Source organism: Phoca vitulina, unplaced genomic scaffold, assembly GCF_004348235.1.
Source record: "Phoca vitulina isolate PV1807 unplaced genomic scaffold, GSC_HSeal_1.0 scaffold5, whole genome shotgun sequence".
NCBI classification, from domain to species: Eukaryota; Metazoa; Chordata; class Mammalia; order Carnivora; family Phocidae; genus Phoca; species Phoca vitulina.
Genome location: NW_022589708.1, coordinates 10,777,569 through 10,797,605, shown reverse-complemented (window position 1 = coordinate 10,797,605; position 20,037 = coordinate 10,777,569). Strand labels below are relative to the sequence as shown.

The 20,037-nt window shown below is 45.0% G+C and overlaps 1 protein-coding gene across 3 annotated transcripts in view; it reads left to right on the top strand.

The window, feature by feature from the left end:
- PCCA (propionyl-CoA carboxylase subunit alpha) overlaps positions 1–20,037 on the top strand; it is a 417,324-nt gene that overhangs the window by 392,900 nt on the left and 4,387 nt on the right. For all 3 annotated transcript variants that reach the window (XM_032402683.1, XM_032402681.1, XM_032402682.1), the window contains one exon: positions 9,984–10,124. In XM_032402683.1, coding sequence (XP_032258574.1) covers positions 9,984–10,124 — 141 coding nt within the window. The remainder of the gene's footprint in view (positions 1–9,983; positions 10,125–20,037) is intronic.

Sequence of the window (20,037 nt, the reverse complement as noted above, 5' to 3'; positions counted from 1 at the left end):
TATCTTCAATATTGTATGTTCTGTATAATGCACGATGTGTGACATGCCAGAAGTCCATTTAGTAGCACAGGTTAAACTTCTAAGATAGGTTAGAATTTTAAACTATAAAATTGCTAAGCAGTCCCCTGATAGATTGCAGAGGCCAAGAGCAGGCCAACCCAAGATGGGCCACTTTGGCATGAAGATAATTTTGAGGTAAAAGCAGTCAAAACCCAGCAGATTCAGGAAAAGCTCTTTACCTCCCCCACAACTGCCTGAAAAGAATTTAGATTGAGGACCTGCTCCAGGAAGAGAGCTGTCACCATAGATAACTACATTATACTGTGAACTAGGTCTGGTAGACAGGGAGGAACCAGAAAGGTCTGTTTGATCAAAGTCCTCTGTGTTCCATTGTTTCTGAGTGTCCCAGCAAACATTTGTCTACTAAACATATACTCTTTTTTATTTTTCTTGAAGGTTGCATTCCTTCCCTTTGAGGTCCCAGACCTGTTACTCGCTTCTCAGTGTTCAGCATGACAGAGATACCTCATTTTGCCTGTCTTTGCAATTTCATGTCCATGTAGATTGCCCATAAGTATAATTTTAAATTTGATTTTCTCCTGTTAATCTGTCTCATGTCTTTCTGAACTTTAGTACAGCTAGAAGGATCTTGAAGGGCAGAAGAAATTTCTTCTTCCCTGATAAGATCATTCCCAGTACTTTGGACCAGCTGTTGTTGGGTTGTGTAGGAGGAAATCTTTTCCCTCTATCCTCTTAGATTTCAGTGCCTGGAGCCTTGCAAATCACACTGACAAAAGGCAGATTAACAAGAGTAAAAAATAGATTATATTATGTACTTCTACATGGGAGTTCCCAAAGAAATGTGACTTAAGGAGACATTTAGAATCTGGGGCTATATACTATTTTAACAAAGGACAATATAGTGTGGAGACAAAGGAAAGGGGGTTGGGGACTTCAGGGGGTGGGGGTAAGTTGTGGGAAGGTAACTAGGAAATGTATGATAAATACAGTTTTTTAGTAAGGTTTATTATGCAGATAAGAGCCTTCTCAGGTGGTAAGAGTAGTTCTGGAGTAGTTCTCTTCCTTGTATGGGAGAGAAAGACACCTTTTAGACAGGAGGGGGAGGGCAGAGAACTAATTGCTTTCAGCTCAAAACAATCCTTGCACCAAAGGGGCATATTTCGGGGTGGCGTACTATGATCTGTAGTTTTCTGCTTTTATCTTCTAGGCCAGCAGTTTACTCCACAGTCCTATCATCTGTAGGTTTGTTTGCCTTGCCTTAATCTGTTTTAGTTTCAGATTTCTGACCAATACAAGCCGACATTTTGGCTTATTAGATTCTGAGTTTCTTTACTAGATTCATAATAGTAAAAATATTTTGTCATTAGAAAAAATCCATATAAAGCCAAAAGTATTGTTGAACAGCCCCTGGCCTTGGCACACCCCCCAGGTTTTTGGTGTTCCATCTCAGGACTAAAGGACTTACAAGGGAAGGCCAAGCTCCCCGTCTTTTTTCCCCAGAGTTCTATAGACAACATTACTTTAACTTGAGATGAGCAAAGAACAATTCAAATAGAAGAGGAGGAAATAGAGGGGTGGGGACCATAGCAAAATAGTACGTTTCCCTACCTATGTGCTTATTTACATAAGTGTGTTTTTATAACATTTCCTGTACTTTTCTGTAAGCTGATGCTGCCCTAACTATAGATTTTCAAAAGAACACTTTATTGTACCCCAAATTATATAGTACTTTAAAAAGGTACCTTCTTACTGCTTTGCCAAATACCTTATAACTGTGTAATTACGCAAAAACAATTCAGGGTACAGAATAGAAACAGCCTGTACTGTTCACAGATGTTGGTATTGTTACATAATTGAGTACAAGGCTTTCAAAGATCTATAATATTTTTTCTTGTATAAGAAAGAAAGAAATGACTCATTATAGTCATAATGTGTCACAGAGACTCCTGATCAAACAGGATGCACGTGTTCTGTTTTGTGAGTTCTCTATAGTACATTGTCAACGGACTTGCCTTTCTGGATGGGAAAGTGCCACTTATTCCAGCAAATTACCTTTGTGGTGGATGGACCTGCTTGTTAGACAGCTTGTGGGCACCTGGGTGAAGCAGAGGCGGGGCTCCTTTATGGTGGCCCACCTGCACACAAGATCCCCGCCGCGCTGGGCACCGGGGAAGTGTCCCCCCTCTCACAGACTCACTTCTTTTTTTTTAAAGATTTTTTTATTTATTTATTTGAGAGAGAGAGAATGAGAGAGCAAGCACATGAGAGGAGGGAGGGTCAGAGGGAGAAGCAGACTCCCTGCCGAGCAGGGAGCCCGATGCGGGACTCGATCCAGGGACTCCAGGATCATGACCTGAGCCGAAGGCAGTCGCTTAACCAACTGAGCCACCCAGGCGCCCACAGACTCACTTCTTGAGGAACCCACTGTCCTGTCCCGCACCTGGGAGTGGGCTGGCTTCCTCCTGTACCCTAGCTCTTTTTCTTTTCCATCGGTTCTGGCTCTATCTTGAGACACCAGTGATTCAAATTACAGGGAAGGTAACCTCAGTGGAACACAACTGAGGAAATAGGATTTATTAAGTACTGGGTTGAATGTTTTTCAATTTAGTTTTCAGCACTATTGTGAGAAAAGAAAAGTTGCTTATCTTAGGGTATTAGAATTGGAAGGACTTGTGTTTCTGATGAAAAAACAAAATTGGAAAAAAAATAGGTTAGATTTTGTGTTGTTGACAGTTGTCACCATACTTTTCTCTTCAGAGGGAATTGTCTTTTGGGAAGAAGCTGGAGCTATGCACAAACTTACTCATTCCCTCAGAGGTTTTGATGCTAGCCTTAAGACAGTTCTTTTCTCTAAGGAAACCTCTTTTTTAGCAAGAACTTTGAAAGATGAGTTGTGGAAATGGGCTTCAGGTATTTTTATTGTTTTTCCTCCCACCTCTGTTTTTGTGACTCTTGCCTCAAAAACTGTCCTTAATGAGATTTTGCACCACTGGGCTCCTTGTGGCACATTGATCGGTCCAGCAAAGGACTGAAGTTCAAGAACCAACTTCGCGGTGAAAGAGTAAAACGCGGAGTAGAGATTGATTCATAAGCGCAAGCGGGCTGGTGTTGAAAGTGGTGCATTATGTCACCACCACATATTGCCATTATCAATTATGTGTCATTAAACAACTAACCTAACTGAATGATTTACTTTGTGTTTAACTGCCTTTTTCAATTAAAGGGAGCAAATGCCGGGGAACTGGGTCACAATATCAGAAACCATATATTTTCCCCTGTTAACACCAGGAGAAAGCGCGGGCTGTGTTGGTGTTTTCTGTGGGCTGTACTGCTCTAGTTTAAATGGTCCAAACAAGCAATTAATGATTGGGAGCGGGCCCTTACACTGCCTCCAGATCTTTCCTTCGATGCACTTCCATTTCTGTCGCCTAGCTGCACGCGTGGGAGGTGTTATTTCAGGGCAGCTCATGCTCTTTATCTTGCTGACATTTGTTTCCATTTCAAGGACCCTTGATGTTTCTTTATATACATGTACATGTTCTGTGTGTATTTAAGTATCATATAAAGTATACTCTAAATAATACATATTATTTAGCATCATGACCTTAAGCTGTTGAGTTGGCAGTTGCAGGACAGGTGTTACTGATGTTGAGGTCAAGACCACTTGGTTCTGGAAAGGTGGACTCGCCCCCACCAAAGAAGCTCTCAACTTTTTTCTCCAAGTTTCAGTGGTGATAACTGGAACCAGACATGCTAGTTTCCTGGGACGTTGTTTTATTGTCTGGCAAGTTATTACGGTATTTGGATTTCACAAGGCAAAGCTACACGTGGTACTTCTCAAAAGTGCATTTGCGATAGCTGGGTACATTAACTGTTACTCTGAAGTTGAGAATTTGAACTATTAACTGACCCACTGTATTTGCTGTCCGTGTAAAAGTTTGTTATAACAGTGCTAATTACTAAGCAGCTGGATTTGTGAAAAAGTGCACAGCAGTAATTTGCACCTTACTGTTGCTTTGCTATGAAAAAATTCGTGAATACATAACACAGGGTGCATGCACTTGATTGATAAACTTCCAAAGAGCACGTTCATCTGTGATCTTTAACAGTTTGGCTTTTTGAGCATAGCACTTGGTTTCTATATTTGCACCTCTGGGACACTCATTTTTACCCTAATAAGAGCTGTTGAGTGCCTAATAGGACATTTTAAAAAGAGAAGGGTAGCATTCTGTAGTAAGACTGGTGCTTTTAAATTGCTGCGTGCTTTTGTTTATTATGTTTTGCTAGTTTTAGGGGGAAGAACAAGAAAAAAGATTTCCTTTCTAATCCCTTACTGTCGATATAAAATCATGAACTGGAGTAGTCCAATTTCAGTGTTTCGGCGATGGCGTTAAAATTATTGTTTCAGTAGCAGATCAGAAATGGTTCTGTTGGATTCACATCCTGAATAAATCCTTCTACGTAACTGGAGTCCATAACAGACTTAAACCAGCAGAGTTTTGTGTTTTGTTTTGTTTTGGTCTGTAAGAACAACTCCCAAGTCTTGGGAAAGAATTTATTTTTGCCCTGTGGATGGGTCAGAAACATCTGCTTCAGGTAGTTTACAAGTGTTCCTTATTAACCCGTGAGCCAAAAACCCAGATAGGGAGATCTGGCTTGGAAAACGACACAGCCCGTGTTTTTGTATTCAGATTAATTCCACATACCTCTTATTTGGATTTCTGGCAGCCAGGAACTTTTAAAAGAAACGGGTGTTTCTAAAAAGGAATGTGAAAAATTAAATTTTCTCTCCTCGCACCAAGAGTTTTTCGGTACTTTTAAGAAATCCTGCTCATGGGCAGAAAGGAAAGGTTTCAAAGGAACCTCATCTCCATATGGTTTTACTCGATAATCCTTTATCCAACATCTTCAGCCCTCATTCCTTTGCTTTCTTGCCCGTGGCTACATTTCTATCTCTGCATCAATTAGCACAGTGATTTATACAACAAGCAAGCAGTTTAGAAGTAATGGTACACAATTAACATCTCATTCCGCCATAAAGGGTATGCTAAATACCCCAGTCATTGCTTTCTCTGCCTGGAATTGAAATAAGTGTTTGTCCTAATTCATATGCTATCTGATGTGAAGTGGGCCTGCTTTGTACTGCACTACACCATTAATCTAATTATAGATAGCTGCAAATGAAGTGCTGTCTGCGCTGGGAGAGTGAAGAAAATAGCCTTTTGTCATTTAGCCTGACTCGGTGAAGCAGGATCACACTTTACGGGGCAGTACTGCAAAATGGAAATCTCCATAATATTGCTGCCTGTTGCATCTTTTCTAATTGCCACCGCATTGTAAACACAACTGGGCGCTGATATAAATAGAGCTGTAGATCTGCTGTCATGTGGGTTGTCGGGAGAGAGTCCTCCGAGTGCTGTTGGATTAAATGATGCGTCCTGATTGACAGCTACCTCGAGACTGTGAGGATGGAGTTGTCACCGCGCTCGGCTAGGAGGCCGCCCCAGTGGCTGCCGCCGTATACGCTGTTCCGTTCACCTTCTCCGCCGGGGGCGTCCCTCCCAGAGAAGGGCAGCTCCGGGCTCTAATTCTCCATGTTCCCTGGAGAGTTCGGCCCGGTTGGCTTTGCTGGGCCCGATGCTGAAGTAGAGGGGAACGCGTTTTGCATGGCAGCGAACCCTCGCTATGTTTGGCCTCCAGTGTTAATGGTGTAGCCCACAAAGATCTTAGGGGGAAAGAAAAGTTGAATTAAGATTCTCATTCCACCTCAGTGTTTTTAGAGACATGTCATGTTTTGCAGCGAGTCGTTTCTGTCACTTTAAGAACATTGACAATTGCTCTCCAGCTCGGAGTTAGGAGAGTAGACTTTCAGGGGCACATTGGAGTGTTAGCTCTCAAGGCCACACTATGGAAATGAAGACACAGTTGAATGTGGGGAACTCTTGGGGTCGGGAGGTAGAAAACTAAAGAGGGAGAAGAGAGCCTTGTGTCTGGAGAAATGCATGGCCACCTGACTTGGTGAGGGCCCATATATAGGATGTGGCCAGGGCTTCAGGATGTTAAGGGAATCGATGTAAAATAATGCCCAGTAAAGTTCATCATTTACCCTTGACCGAGATGGCCCACAGTTGCCAGGCAAGAACACTAGCAGTCCAGCAACTGTACATCAACTCCTCGTTGTTTTGGAAGAATGACATAGAAATGGAAACCAGAGGTGAGCTACTTGCAGAGTAAATCACAGCTGAAAATATATGTAAAGCAAACTGCAAGCACTCATCCCGCAAGGGGCCCACAGACCCTGGAATCATGCAGGCGCGAGCACGCGGGATGTGTCAAGTCGCTGGGAAACTGGGAGACCTCAGAGGCTCGAGGATTTAAGCTCCCCGGGGAGATGCAGAGGCCAGCAACAGGGTGTTCTGTGTGACCACCTGAGTGGAGCATGTTCATAGTGAGGGCTGCACTCCTGTCCATGGCACATGGAGCTGTGCGTGTGCGTGCGTGCGCGTGTGTGTGCGCGCGTGTGTGTGCGCGCACGCGTGCATGCCTGGTACTGGTGGGCAGCGGGCCCATTTGCAGGGTGTTTTCCTTAACCAATCTGATCAAAAAGCATATATCCCTCCCAAACCGTGACCGCTCCCTCCTTCTCCCCCAGCTCCCACAGCTCCCTGCTCCCCACCCTTCCCCCCTTTTGTCAGGTTCCATGTTAAGAGCTGCATGTTAATTTTTAAAACAATTCCATTGTGCCCCTTTTAATCATCCATTTCTCGTAGTTTTCGTCCTGATCCTTTTATGTCTGCTGTGATTCCCTTCTCTTTCTTCTTTTGAACTTGTTGGGAGAAATTTTCGTGTTAGACATGGTTTTACGTTGCAGACACCATACAATTGATTTGCTTAGAGACCCGGGCTGGGGTCATGAGACAGCACCTCATTCCTTCCCATTACTGTCCTGCACGGAGCCCTGGAGAGCACCTGTTCTGACGCGCACTTGCACTGCGAGCTGTGTTTTTCAAGAACGTGATCATTTGCCTGTGGTTTAGGAGCACCTCCCTAAAGCCACAGTGAGGCTCCATCTGCTGATGAACCCAGAGCGAGTCCACCTCAGGCCCCGCCGCCGAGTAGCGTCTAATCCCTCATGACCTTGCAGGGTGAGAGCCTTCTGGCCTCCTAGAGGATTGGACTTCCGCGTCCTGTCAACCAACCTTTAAAATCTTGGGACTCCCACCCCCAGAACCTCGAGTTTGTGGTTTCCGTGCTTGCAAACAGTCACAACAACTTAAAATTGAACCTCTCTGGGGAAGTTCTGCAGAACCCATTAGGAATAGTTAAATGCCTAGAGTAAAACCCCAACTCCGCACGCATCCTAGGGCATTTTCCCGAATTCTCTCAGCTTTGGCTGCTCTGCCCGGGCCCCCTAAGAATTCAGAGAAACCAGTAAACAGCAGTTTTGATCATAAGCTCCGAAAGCCTTAGTGTACACTCTTAAATGACTTCTTTTCTGGGGGCATCAAAAAGCTCTTCTGGTTCTCACCAGGCAGTTCATTCTGCTGGGCCCAGATGCCATACCGCTCGGCTCCCACCCCAGCCGGTGCCCCGTGGGCCACCGCGCGGGCGAGCCCAGAGCCAAGCCGTTGTTTTAAGAGGCCTGTTTGTGTGGGCACGCCGAAGGGGTCAGGACAACATCAAAGGTAATCTTAAAAAGAGAACCTTCTTGCTGCCTCCTCTTTTATTATTCAGAAAGGTCGTTTCTTAGCCAACTATTTGCACCGAGGCCTCTCCCGAGGCATTTACCCCGTTGTTATTTTTCACTTGTGATTACAATAAGTCGCTTATCCCCCAAACAGATTTAAGAACAATAAACAAATACAAAAAGGAAAAGGAACATCTCATCAATAACAAAGACTGCATCTAAAGGCGTTGAGTTTTGTGACCGTTTTACATCTCTTTCCAAGCAAAGCAGGAGTCCTACGGAGAAAGGAATTCAAAAGATATGAAAATTATAAAAATAGTAAAAGGATCCAGTTTTAGGCAGGATCTTGTAATTTCTGGGGAGAAATGGAGCTGGGTACAGTCTTAGCTCTTTATTTATATTAAGGCTTGTTTGTGATATAGCTAAAATTAGTTTTTAAGCCTATCCACTGTGGTGAAATGTGATAAATTATATTATCCTCAGTGGAGAAAGATAGTTTCCCTGAATTTCGACTTAACATTTTGAAGTCAAATGGTACGAAAAACAAGGGGGAAAAGATCCATCTGGGTGCTGCACCGAAGCTGGACAGCTGGGCCATTTGCCGGCCAGTCCCATGGAGGGGGCGACAGAGGGTGCAGGCAGCTAGAGAAGTGGCTTTCCTGTTGACTCGCCTCCTCCTAGCGATGTTGGGTTTTCTCTTCTAAAGCGGACGGAGCACAGATACGAAAACTGCAATTTGGTACAATTATATTCTCCCTTCTTTCGCTGTCCACCACCTCCCCCATAGTTTAATGAAGGACTTTGAGGTACAATTCACCGTTGATAAATAGTCCCTCTGCCCAGAATGTTTATTAGACTGACAGCAGAATGCACTCTCCTTGCTTTTCCCTTGCCACTTATGACTCAGATGAATTTTAATAGGAGCAAAAAGCTTTTATTTGCACTGTAATTTCACTTAAGGATCATATCCTTCAGAAACTGGCAGACACTTGTATGTCTTGATTGCAAAACACACACTCAGGAGTAAAGAAACATGCAAAAGATGTTATTATGCAACCTGTCACAGTGGCAGATCTGCTCCCCCTGGAGCCCTCCCCCACCCTTTTGAATAAATAGGCCCTGCAAAGAGCAGGCTTGGAGATGCCCCCACCCCTGTCCAGAATGAGAAGAGTGGGTTGTGTTTTGCTCTCACATCCCTGCCGTCATGATGCCCACAGGAGGCTTTGAGTTAAGGCGGCTTTTTTCCCAGCAATATGGAGCTGCCTCGATGCTGCATCCGTCTTACCCCGGGGAGATGCGGCCTGGTAGGAATCCAAAATCTTCAGGTGGTGGTTTCAACTTCCCTGAGTAGCACCTCCTCAAACCATTTTAGTTTGCTTCTTTTTGGACAGACCAAACTGTGGCTCCTGTGTTTGTCCACAGAGGTGGGGAGGGTTTTTTCCTGCCGGGGAGGAATTCTCTTTTATTAGAAATGTTCTGTTTGACTGAACTCCCTTTAATGTGCCCCTAATTGTTTGAGAGCCACCTACAAAAGGTTCCATTGAAATACTTGCTTGTGCACAACGTTACTTTCAGTGGTTTTAAAATCTTGATATTATTGTCTCTCAGTGCAGAAGATACTCGTTCTGTATCATCTTAATATTACCCTAACCCTCCTGGTACCTTGGAAAGGCTACCTCACGTTGTGCCTAAAAAGAAAGCTAACTTTTCCAGTAGTGAATATAACATATTGTGTCTCTAGAAAAATACTAAATTTTAAATATGATTTTGCCCCAAACAAACACTGAAACCCTTTGTCTTAACTTCTTGGTGGCTCAGTGGCTCTGGAGGGGAGTGGGGAGCGTGAGACAGCGATCTGCTGCCATCTGCTGGCGGGTGCTCGCACAGCCGCCCCTCTCCCTCTGGCTGACCCAGCCAGCTCACGGGATTCCTGTTAACTGGGAGAAGTTTATAAGCGGTGAAGGGAATACAAGGAAAATTGTCACTGTTTTCTTTACGAAGTTTTGAGACACTTCTCATAATGAGACGGGGTGACTACTGTTTGTCACTAATTAGCTACTGGAGTTGTTCTTATTTCAAGAAATTTCTTAAATAATTAGCCCACAACATGTGCCAGAAACAAACAAATATATTTTTGTTTTTAAGTACGGTAATTCAGAACCATTTGACTTCAAAGATGTTATCATTATCAAAGCTAAAAATGGATTCTGCATGAATGATAATTTGAGGAAAATTCTTCATTTAAACTCATTTATGTTTTTTACCCCCCCTTAAGTATCAGGTGCATATCTTAACCAAACTGGCTGCAGAACTGAACAAATTTATGCCGGAAAAAGTGGCCGAGGACACAAGCAGTATTCTGCGCTCCCCGATGCCTGGTGTGGTGGTGGCCGTCTCTGTCAAGCCTGGAGACATGGTAAGGACCGCGCCTGTCTGTGGGACGGGGCGGACTGAGGCGTGATCATGCTCCGTGCAGCTCTTTCTTGACTCCTGCTCCCCCCATGGAACAGCAAAATAGCTTTTGTGCATTCTCTGTCCAACTGGTGCACATTTGAAGTGGGTTAGTAACCAGATCCCTTGAGTGCCTCCCCTCCCAGAGACCTGGGACTAGAATAGAAATAAGGCCAGATTCATTCTGTTAACTGGTAGATTTAGTATTTTGGAAGTATTTTATTTAAAATTTCTATGTACTTTCTAGCTTTCTGGGCTTTGAGCATCCTTAAAGAACTGATACCAAGAAATAGCCCTTTAATGGGGGAACTTTCTGTATGACTTCTGGAGTAAATGGGAAGGGAACTAAGGAAAGTTAATTCCATAAACCGTGTAGTACCAGAGCCCTTCCGTTACTTGATACATACAATTTAGGATCACAGTTTAAAGCTTTTCATCTCGACCTTGTGACATTAAGGCACAAATCAAAGCTATATTAATATTTCCTCACATGTTCAGTCTTGCAATAACATGCTATGGACAGATTGGTGGGATACATGCATTTCATAGAGCATGGATAGAAACCTCTATTGATTTGCAGCAAAAATAAGAAGAAAACAAAGATGCAACCAGATTTCTAGAGGATATTTAAATACTAGTATTTTTATTTACATGCTGGAAAATAATGGCCAAACACGATCATCTTCAATGGATGGTATGGTGATTCCATTTTGTATCTCGGTAAGTCACAGGAGTTTACACATTTTCCCGTAAAGGGGCATTAAAACTGCCTCTGTATTTCTGTATTAACATAAGTAAAATGTTGAGAAGAACTCATGTGGTTGGCACTGGCTTCGAGAAAGATACTTACAATAAATGAAAATTAAGAAAAAACAATCAGCTTCAGCTGTTTAAATGATTAGTCCTGAAATTGGAGAACTGACTTAGCAATTGCTTTTCCCTGAGGATACGGAAATGGAACTCTACCTGCTTTTCTAGAAAAGCATAGAAGAGGCTCAGTAGCCATGAATTGTCTGCTTTGACGGCATTGACATTCCTAGAAGAAAATGCTCATTAAGACTGTCTTCAGGGGGCGCCTGGGAGGTTCAGTCCGTTAAGTGTCTGCCTTCAGCTCAGGTCATGATTCCAGGGTCCTGGGATCGAGTCCTGCATGGAGGCCCAGCATTGGGCTCCCTGCTCGTCGGGGAGTCTGCTTGTCCCTCTCCTTCTGCCGCTCCCCTTGCTTGTGTTCCCGCTCTCTCTCAGATACATAAAATCTTTAAAACAAAAACAAAAACAAAAAAGACTGTCTTAAGGATTTGGGAGAAGTGATACATAGAAATTACATATATGTGTTGCATATTGTGTATCTTCTTTCTAAAGGGTTAGGGTCGTAAGATGATGGCCCATTGGCCTTGGTGTTAAGAATGCCTACACCAAGATGTCAGATCACTGTGTTGTACATCTGAAACTAATGTAATCTGTATGTCCACTGTACTCAAATAAAAAATTTTGTAAAAATGCCTACACTTGGGGCGCCGGGGTGGCTCGGTTGAGCGGTGGACTCTTGGTTTTGGCTCAGGTCATGGTCTAGGGTCGTGGGATCGAGCCCCGCCTCCGGGTCCTTGCTCAGCAGGGAGTTTGCTTGAGGATTCTCTCCCTCTCCCTCTGCCCCTCCTCCTGCATGCACGGGCGCACTTTCTCTCTTCCTAAAATAAATAAATAAATCCTACACTCACACGCATCATCAGAGCGGTCTGTGGAATCTTCTAGCAACTAGACGCGTAGGTTGGTACATAACGTGGTGGGTTATTTTGTTTTCCCAGAAGATAAGCCTTTTCTAGAGGCTACATAGGCTGCCATCCTGAGCTTGTCAGTCCTAATTGTGTGGCTTTAATTATAAAATCACATTTGCACTTAAAAACTGTGTAAGTGTGTAACTGAAATCCTTACTTTTCCAACACCTGAGTCAAAACCTGAAGGGAGGCTGGAGGGGGCTCAGATTGTGGTCTTGAGCCTCCCTTGGCACCAGCCTCCCTCGAGCCGCTCCTGGGGCAGAGAACTGGGAGGATGTAGCCTCCTTGTTTCCAGCAACTGCTTTCTCCTGGTCTAGCTTCTCCAGACACCAGGGGGGGGGTTTAGCCTTCATACTTTCCATTTCCTGGCTAATAATTTAATGTGGGAAAGCAAGGCATTTAGTAAATTGGAACAATGTGGTGTTAGTCGTTGGTTCATTGGGGTAGCTCAGATATTGAAAACCACCACCAATAATTAAATGTTGGTATTGGAGAAGGGTTTAATTTGAGAACTAACTGTTAAGAATATGTTACTGTGGTGTAATGGGACCTCTATTTTATGTAGTCCTTTAAAGTCAGATATGGGGGGTACTCCCCTTAGGAGCAAATTGGCTCCTAAGGTCTGTGTTGTTCGCCTTACCCAGAAATGAATGCTCTTCGCACGCCCATGCCTAGGCTGGTCAAGGAGAGCGCGTGCTTTCTTTAATTCTTCTCTCCAGCTTCCCATTGCCACTTTTGTTCCCTGCACAACTTCCTTTCTTATTCTGTGCCATTGTGTTTGATAAAACGGTATTTTCTCTTGAGTTATTATTTGCAAAAAGTGTCCCAAACCGCTAATACCGTCACCAAATGGTAGAAGTTTCATCGTGGACTCTTAACAGCAGCTTCTATAATTAGATCTGCCTTGTGTAATTAAAACCCAAGAAACTCTCCTTTGACCAAAGGCAGAGCACTTACTTGAGGCCATTATGAGAAAAGAATACTGGTAACTTTAAAGTTTTGTGGTTTTAAATTATTTTAGCACTGCGGGGCATGTTGTGTTGTGCTTAGTACTAACAATAGCTGAGCCCAAGTTCTACTTTTATCAGTAGAAAGATAATGGAATCAATCATCTCTGTGTGTTTTCAAGGAAAACAGGACCTAAGCGACAAATGGGGGCCTATAACTATTCTCTTATTCTTTGAAATGTTGTGGTTTTTTTGTAATAGTTTAAATTTCAGTAATCTGTAATTTTTATATTTAGGTTAAGTAAAGCCTGACAGATCTTAGAATGGTGGGCCTGGCAATAATGTGTTCCACAAAAGCATCACATAAATAATAAATAATAAATCTGTTTTGTGAAGTAAAACGTCTTAACGGAGTTAAAAAAAAAAAAAAACACCACCTCAGGGCAAAATGATGTGGGGTGGCTGTTCAGAAGTAATAAATGCACTCAGCTTCCTGTGGGAGAGTCTTTCCCCTCCTTGAGCACAGAGGCTGTGTTTTTTTGGATTCATACAGCAAAAGTTTCTGATGTCTTTTCATGTCTCTTACATAGTACTTGACATTAAATGTGGCAGTAAAATCATTTTTTAAATGATTGTACAATAGCCTTTTTGTACATGTGGGGAGGGGATTCTGGTCAACAGACAGTCAAATGCATACAAACAAACCCAATAATAAACAAAGTAGGAGTGGATTATGGAAAGTCAGGAGTCACCCATTTAATTCAGAAAACAGTTGATAGAATGACTTTGATATGCCTTTAGTCTGTTGGGCCTTTTTGTTTGTTTTGTTTTTTTGTAATCCACCCTCTGAAAATACTTTCATGACTGATTCTCATTTCCGTTGGAAAAATACCTATTTTTCTGTATATTTAGCACCGTCCTAAACTGAGGGCCCTTTAATCCAAGACAGCATTTTTTTTTAATAATTTGTTTTAATTTTTAAAATGCCTACCTTAATGATACTCTTGAACAAAAATATTAGAAACACACATTCTCTCAGAATAAGGGCAGAGCGTACCGGCCAGCTTTAGGCTGAGAGCTGCCAAAATGTCACACAGTTTCCATTTTGACTCTGAAGCGTAAAATATAGTCATTCGGGGCACAGTTGTTCTGTTAGCCCTTTGATATCAGAAACAAAGCACAAAATAAAAATAAAAAATAAGGCAACCCAAGGGGAGGTTTTACTGTTGCAGTGAATCAGGATTTCTTCTGAGTTAGCTTCCGATTCAGCAGACCTCTCAGATTTGTTACAGAAATATCCATCCTATTCAATACAGTAAGAACTGAGACATGAACCAAGTGGGCGGTGTCCCCATTTACGTGGCTTTCTTTTGTAATTATCACTTGTGAGACCAGGTCAAATCCTAGATTGGCAGTGAGTACCTGCTGCTGCTTTGCTTGCCACGGAGCCTGGTCAGTGTCGTAAGACAGGCCTGGGAGTATTTTTGTGGGGCCAGGATGGGGAAGATCCGCTGCGTAATGGAACCGGCCTTTAGCAGGAGGGGGAGTAGGTGTTTGGGACTGTTGTTCTCGTGCACGGTGTCTTGGGCAGAAAATGGAATCCTATCAAGTGCACCCATGAGAACATAAAATTTGTAATCGTTAATAGGAGTACCACCCAGATTTCGCCCTGGTGTTTGTCCTCCTTGGGTGTGCTCCTTCAGCGCTTCTAGGGGAAGGCTCCCGAACAGTGGGATGGCCAGTGATCCCGAGACCCAGGTGCACCGTTTCAGACCATGGTGTTCACACACACTCCTTTGCCCCCAAACCTCTGTAACTGAGCCCACAGCCGATCCTGGGGAGGTTGCAAATAAACTTGGCAAGAGACCTCTGGTTTTCAGATCTTGAAGAAACAGATTTGAAGCCTCCCTTGCTCTCAGGTGTCTAGATGAGCAGCGTTGGAGTGGTCCCTCCTGACCCGGGTTTGTCTGGCAGGGACCTGCGTACCTCGTACGGCCCAGTATCCACGATGGCATCTTTTCCCGGCCGAGCACCTGGCCTGACGGATCCATTTTCCAGTTTCTGGATACCTTGATTTACAATCCTAAAATCATTACACTAATTAAATTTTCATATTTGATAGCACTTTATTTGACAAGATGCCAGTTTTCCAGCCAAACCTCAGGCTGTATTCCAAAGCATGTATAAATAAATCTATGCATTCATTATTTCACATTTTGAAACTTCAGATTACAAAACATTACACACATGAAGGTCCAGAGAATAATACACGTGCTCAGATGCTCTCTGCTCATCTTTACCATATTTGCTTCCGAATGTACTTAATAATAAAACGTTGCTTATATGGTGAACTTGCCCTGGGGTCCCTCCCTAATCAAATTCCTGTCCTGCCTTCTTCAGAGGTGATAGCTACCCGGAATTTGGCCTTTTTGTAAAACTTTTCCAGATAACATTCATTTTTCAGGGTTAGGGTTAACTTTTATTGGAGGTAACAATTTTTTTTTTTTTTTTTTTTAAGATTTTTTATTTATTTATTTGAGAGAGAGAGAATGAGAAAGAGCAAGCACATGAGAGGGGAGAGGGTCAGAGGGAGAAGCAGACTCCCTGCCGAGCAGGGAGCCCGATGCGGGACTCGATCCAGGGACTCCAGGATCATGACCTGAGCCGAAGGCAGTCGCTTAACCAACTGAGCCACCCAGGCGCCCTGGAGGTAACAATTTGAGAATTTTTACAATTTAACTTAAGATAATGACCAGTATAAGAGAAACTATTTTTACAGATTCATCAGCAAGTTAAATGTTGCAGGCGAGTCTCCTATAAGTTTGGCATTTGATTTTATTTTTCAAGAAATGATCTGCTTGGGATTAGAGGCTATGTTATCCTGGTCTTAACCATTTTTGAAGATGGCTGTTTGCAACCTTACCAAGATTCAAAAGATCTTTCCTCACCCTTTTGCTTAAAAAAAAAAACCCAAAACAACAAAAACCAAAAACATGGAGTCACTGAGTACTTGAAGACCGCATACTTCACAGAGATAGAGGATCCAGACTGATCTCTTAAAGATACTGTGAGTTTTTCTCTCACTCTAGGGGCTTTGGCTCCAGTTCCAGGCTAACTTCGAGGGCAGGAGGGAGAAATGTTTTTCATTTTAAGGAAAACTGGACTTGTATCGGCCACGACTCCGTATTCGCTCCCTGCTCGGTCGCCCACTGCACAGTGTCAGGGAGGTGGCTCCGGGCAGCCGGGGGAGCCGGGCCAGCGTGGGGCAGGCAGGGACGCCGAGTGCCCCCAGCCAGCAGCCTTGGTGGATGCGTCACCCCCCCCTTGCGCGTGCCCTTCGCCGTGAGTCAGGCGGCCTGCACACAAGCCCATTGCCGGAGGCCTCAGACTGCAGATAAGGGGTTTGGTGGCATTTCTGTCGCCGGCCTCCTCTTTCTTTGTAATTTGACGATGGTTCCTTCCGTCGTCACTGCTTAAATACTAGACGGTCTCCCGGGGTCTTTCTCCCTCCCTCTTTACATGAAGATGTTGGGATGTGAATGCACATTTCCTCTTCTTCGGGAAATATCAGGGGATATTTACCAGCCTATCTTACAGGCTCAGAAAGAGGAACTTATTATAATCAGATCCTGGCCGTGCCTTTTAACCAAATCTGAGAGGCCTTTTTCTCGTGGCTGTTAACTGTGTCTTTCTTCAGATCTAAGGGCCGTAAAATGCATTGCATTCAGGCACCTGTGTTCTAAGTAGAACAGCCTTTAAAAATGTAATTGAAGGATTTTCACTTTTGTGGCGTCGTCAGCGGGGTTGATATTGATCCGCGCTTTCGGGTGGCCCGGTGCAGGAGAAGGGGGGACTGCGGCGGGCCGGGAAGCCCTCCGAGCCTTCTGTCTAATTTGGCAGAAAAACACAGAACGTACGACAACAAAAGAAGGGCTCCCTTTTCCATAAAAATTCTTCCTCCCACCCACCCCTCTTCCCCAAAAAGGGGACTTAATTTTTCAGCTGCACACAGTGATTTGGTGCTCACTCTTGCATTGGAACAGTTGCTGTCTGAACAGGCAGGAAACAGTTTTCTTTTAATTGCTGAAATCATTCGGAAGTGCTTCGTGCCCTGCTTCTACACAGCAGATGCTGTGCATTAATGGGCCTGCGTAGAAGTGACCCAGGGTTCCTTGCAGCGGGCCCGATTTTAGGCAGAGGGTTTAAATAGCTTATTTATTATTTTGTATAATCTGGCGTACATTATGTGCCCCTGCACGTGTCGCATTTCATGGTCTGCACTTTCTAGTGTCATGTGGGTTTCAAAACCTGTGTTTCTCTCGTAATGTACTAGCAGCAGGTAAGCTCCAAATACCATCCATCAGGAGCTAATTTTTTATCCAGATACCGCGATGACGGATGAACCTGTCTTTTGTGTGAATGTTTAGCGCAGTAGAAGCCATATGCCGCTGGCACTGTTTCCTGTATGTTCTTTACAGTTGCCGGAGAAGTGGGCTGGCGGGCGGTGGGGGGAAGCCCCCCGTGACATTCTGTCCGCTTCCCGCCACCGGAAGGATAACCCCTCTAAAACAGCCCTGGTTTGGGACGACAAAAGAGAGGGTATAGGGGCCATTTTCGAGGAAATCCGACTCCTGTACTCATTTTCTTCATCAGAAATAGGACTGCACACTCTTAATAGGGACCCTTGTTTTGTTACTCCCCGTCTGTTCAAAACAGACCGTCGCCCATTAGAAGGGCCTCCCCTGTGTGGGAAGAGCACAGCTGTTACTGTAAACCTCATCCCGTCACTGTATCACCCCCATTTTGTGGCTCTGAAGGATGAAATTGAGAAATGGAATACTGTGCAGTCAGCCTTTACATCTCCAATTTTAGGCCTTTGCCATCATTTTCATGCTTTTATTCCAAATCAAATAACATTAGTGAGCTACACCACCTTCTGATGAATGTCTGCTCTCGAGCACAGCTTTCAAGTCTGGACTTTTGGGGGCTTCCTTTTATGTTTGGTGGAGGTCTTTTTTCCCCCTCTTGCTGCTCGTTCTCTTCCTGCACTTTCTTTGAGCTCTCTTCCCGCGTTCGCAGTCTGAATGATACCACTTACCAAGCATGTCCCAGTCTTAGCATGCTTTCCAAGAGGGACGTGTGCGGGGGAAGGTTCTGGGCCTTTTCATCTTTGGGGAAGGAGTGAGGCGAACTTGGTAGAAGGATATTGGGGGCTTTAATCAGAAATAAGAAGGGGTTTAAATCATTAGCACAACAAAGCATACTATAAGCTTGAAGATAAAAGTCTCTGGGGAAAGAGTCCTCTGAAAATAAATGGGACTTGATAGATTTCCATATCATTTATAACTTCCCTTAATTACACTTGGAAGACTTGCCAGTAAAACTGGAAAATTGGCAGCCTATATCCATTAGAGTCATTTTGCCAACCATGGCAAGCAGCTGGCTTGACTGGATTTTATTTCCCATCACTCACAATTAATCATCAGCTGGAGATGTCTGAAACTCTTCAGCACGGAGCACTGCCGGGCGACATGCAGCCTCCTAAACATGCGAAAATCTGCTGAGTAAATGGGCCGGGTTTTCTCTCCAGCTTACTCATTTTGGAGCGAGGCAGGCCCCCGCTTAATGAGTGCGCTCTGATAATCGGATGCGAATGTGAACCTTGACCCCATGTCAAAGGAGAGGACGCAATAAGCCGGATGAAAGATACAGGACTCGGACCTCCAAACTTTACACCAATTAGACAGGGAGCAGGGAAGTACATCAGGCTGACTAGGTTTATCAAAAAGACTTGCGAGGCTTGTGACCATTTTGTAAGCCCAATGTTGGAGACCTCCTGTCACAATCAGTGAGCCTTTATCAGATGATGCACAAAAGTGTTAGAGAAGTGTGCGCGCAAAGCCCTCGGTGGCCGTGCCCTCCCGTGTGAGCTGTCCCAGCGCTCCCTGCCCACGAGCACCCGGGGAAACGCGGAAGGTGTCCCCACGACCTTCTGAGCCCCGCGGGCGCGGCGGGTCGCCGCCTCTGCACCCCAGGCTCCGCGATCGAGGGGTACACGGCGGGGGGGGGGAGACACACAACCCCGGGCGGAGCACCCGTGACAGCGCAGCCCGCCGTCTCGGAGCTCCTCTGGCTGGGATTGTTGAGGGATGAGAGAGTGTGAATTTAGATCAAGTCCATGTGTGCGTGTAACACGATTCTGCTGACCAAGACGTCCTTCCCTATTTTGTGGGGTTTCAAGGAACAACTTCCAAGAGTTCTTTCTCTTCTAGGGATGAATGAGTGAAAACAGACCATAAAACCCATTGCCCAAGTGAGCAGAGAGGGAGCAGTGAATCACTTAAAGTTCCATCCAGACTGCAGTGGAAATGGAGACCTGCAGACCAAGGGAGGGGACCAGGAGGGGACCAGGAGGCCGGAGCTGTGAGGATCGAGGATCGGACGTAGATTCAGGGCAGTGCTGCCGGGTGGCCCCAGTGAATCCAGAGGCACCTTCTCTGAAGTCCGTTTAATCAAACTGCCAGAGTGACACAATAAAAAAAAGAGGGGAGTATTTTAACTTTGGGACTTTCCCACCTCTGCTGATTACCTCTGTCTAAATGAGAGGTTTTGTTTTTCTGAGTAGTGTGACTGGGGCCCTGCCACTTGAGTCACCTGGGAATCACGCAGGGGACGAGCCCCCAGAGCCAGCCAGGAGGGGCGGCCAGTGGGCAACGGGAGCAGAGCCCCGTGAACTTGTGGCCGGTCTCCCGCGGGCCCTGGTCTCCGCACCGGCGTGGCCAGCTGGAGCCTGGTGTGGGGTCGTGGCCCAGGCTCCGCCGCCCTCCAGCGTGGGCCCTGTGGCATCCTTGTCAGGGTGGTCTGTGCCCCGTTGCTGTGACCACCGGCAATCTCCCGGGTTCATTTCCTTCTCCTGTTTGCATTAACTGTGAATCTGCTTACTTGAAGATCCCATAAAGAACCAGTGAGGGGCGCTCTGTCTGGCCTGCAGATTCTGAGCCGTGGGCTGAGCAGCTGAGAGGGGTCAAACCTGCCGCAGAGGGGGTAGGTTGTGCCCCCCACCCCCTAGAAGCCCACCGGGTCGGGGATGGGCTTTCAGACGACAGCAGGGGAAGCCCGGCTGGGTGGGGGCCGGGGACCAAGCCTGCCCAGGTCC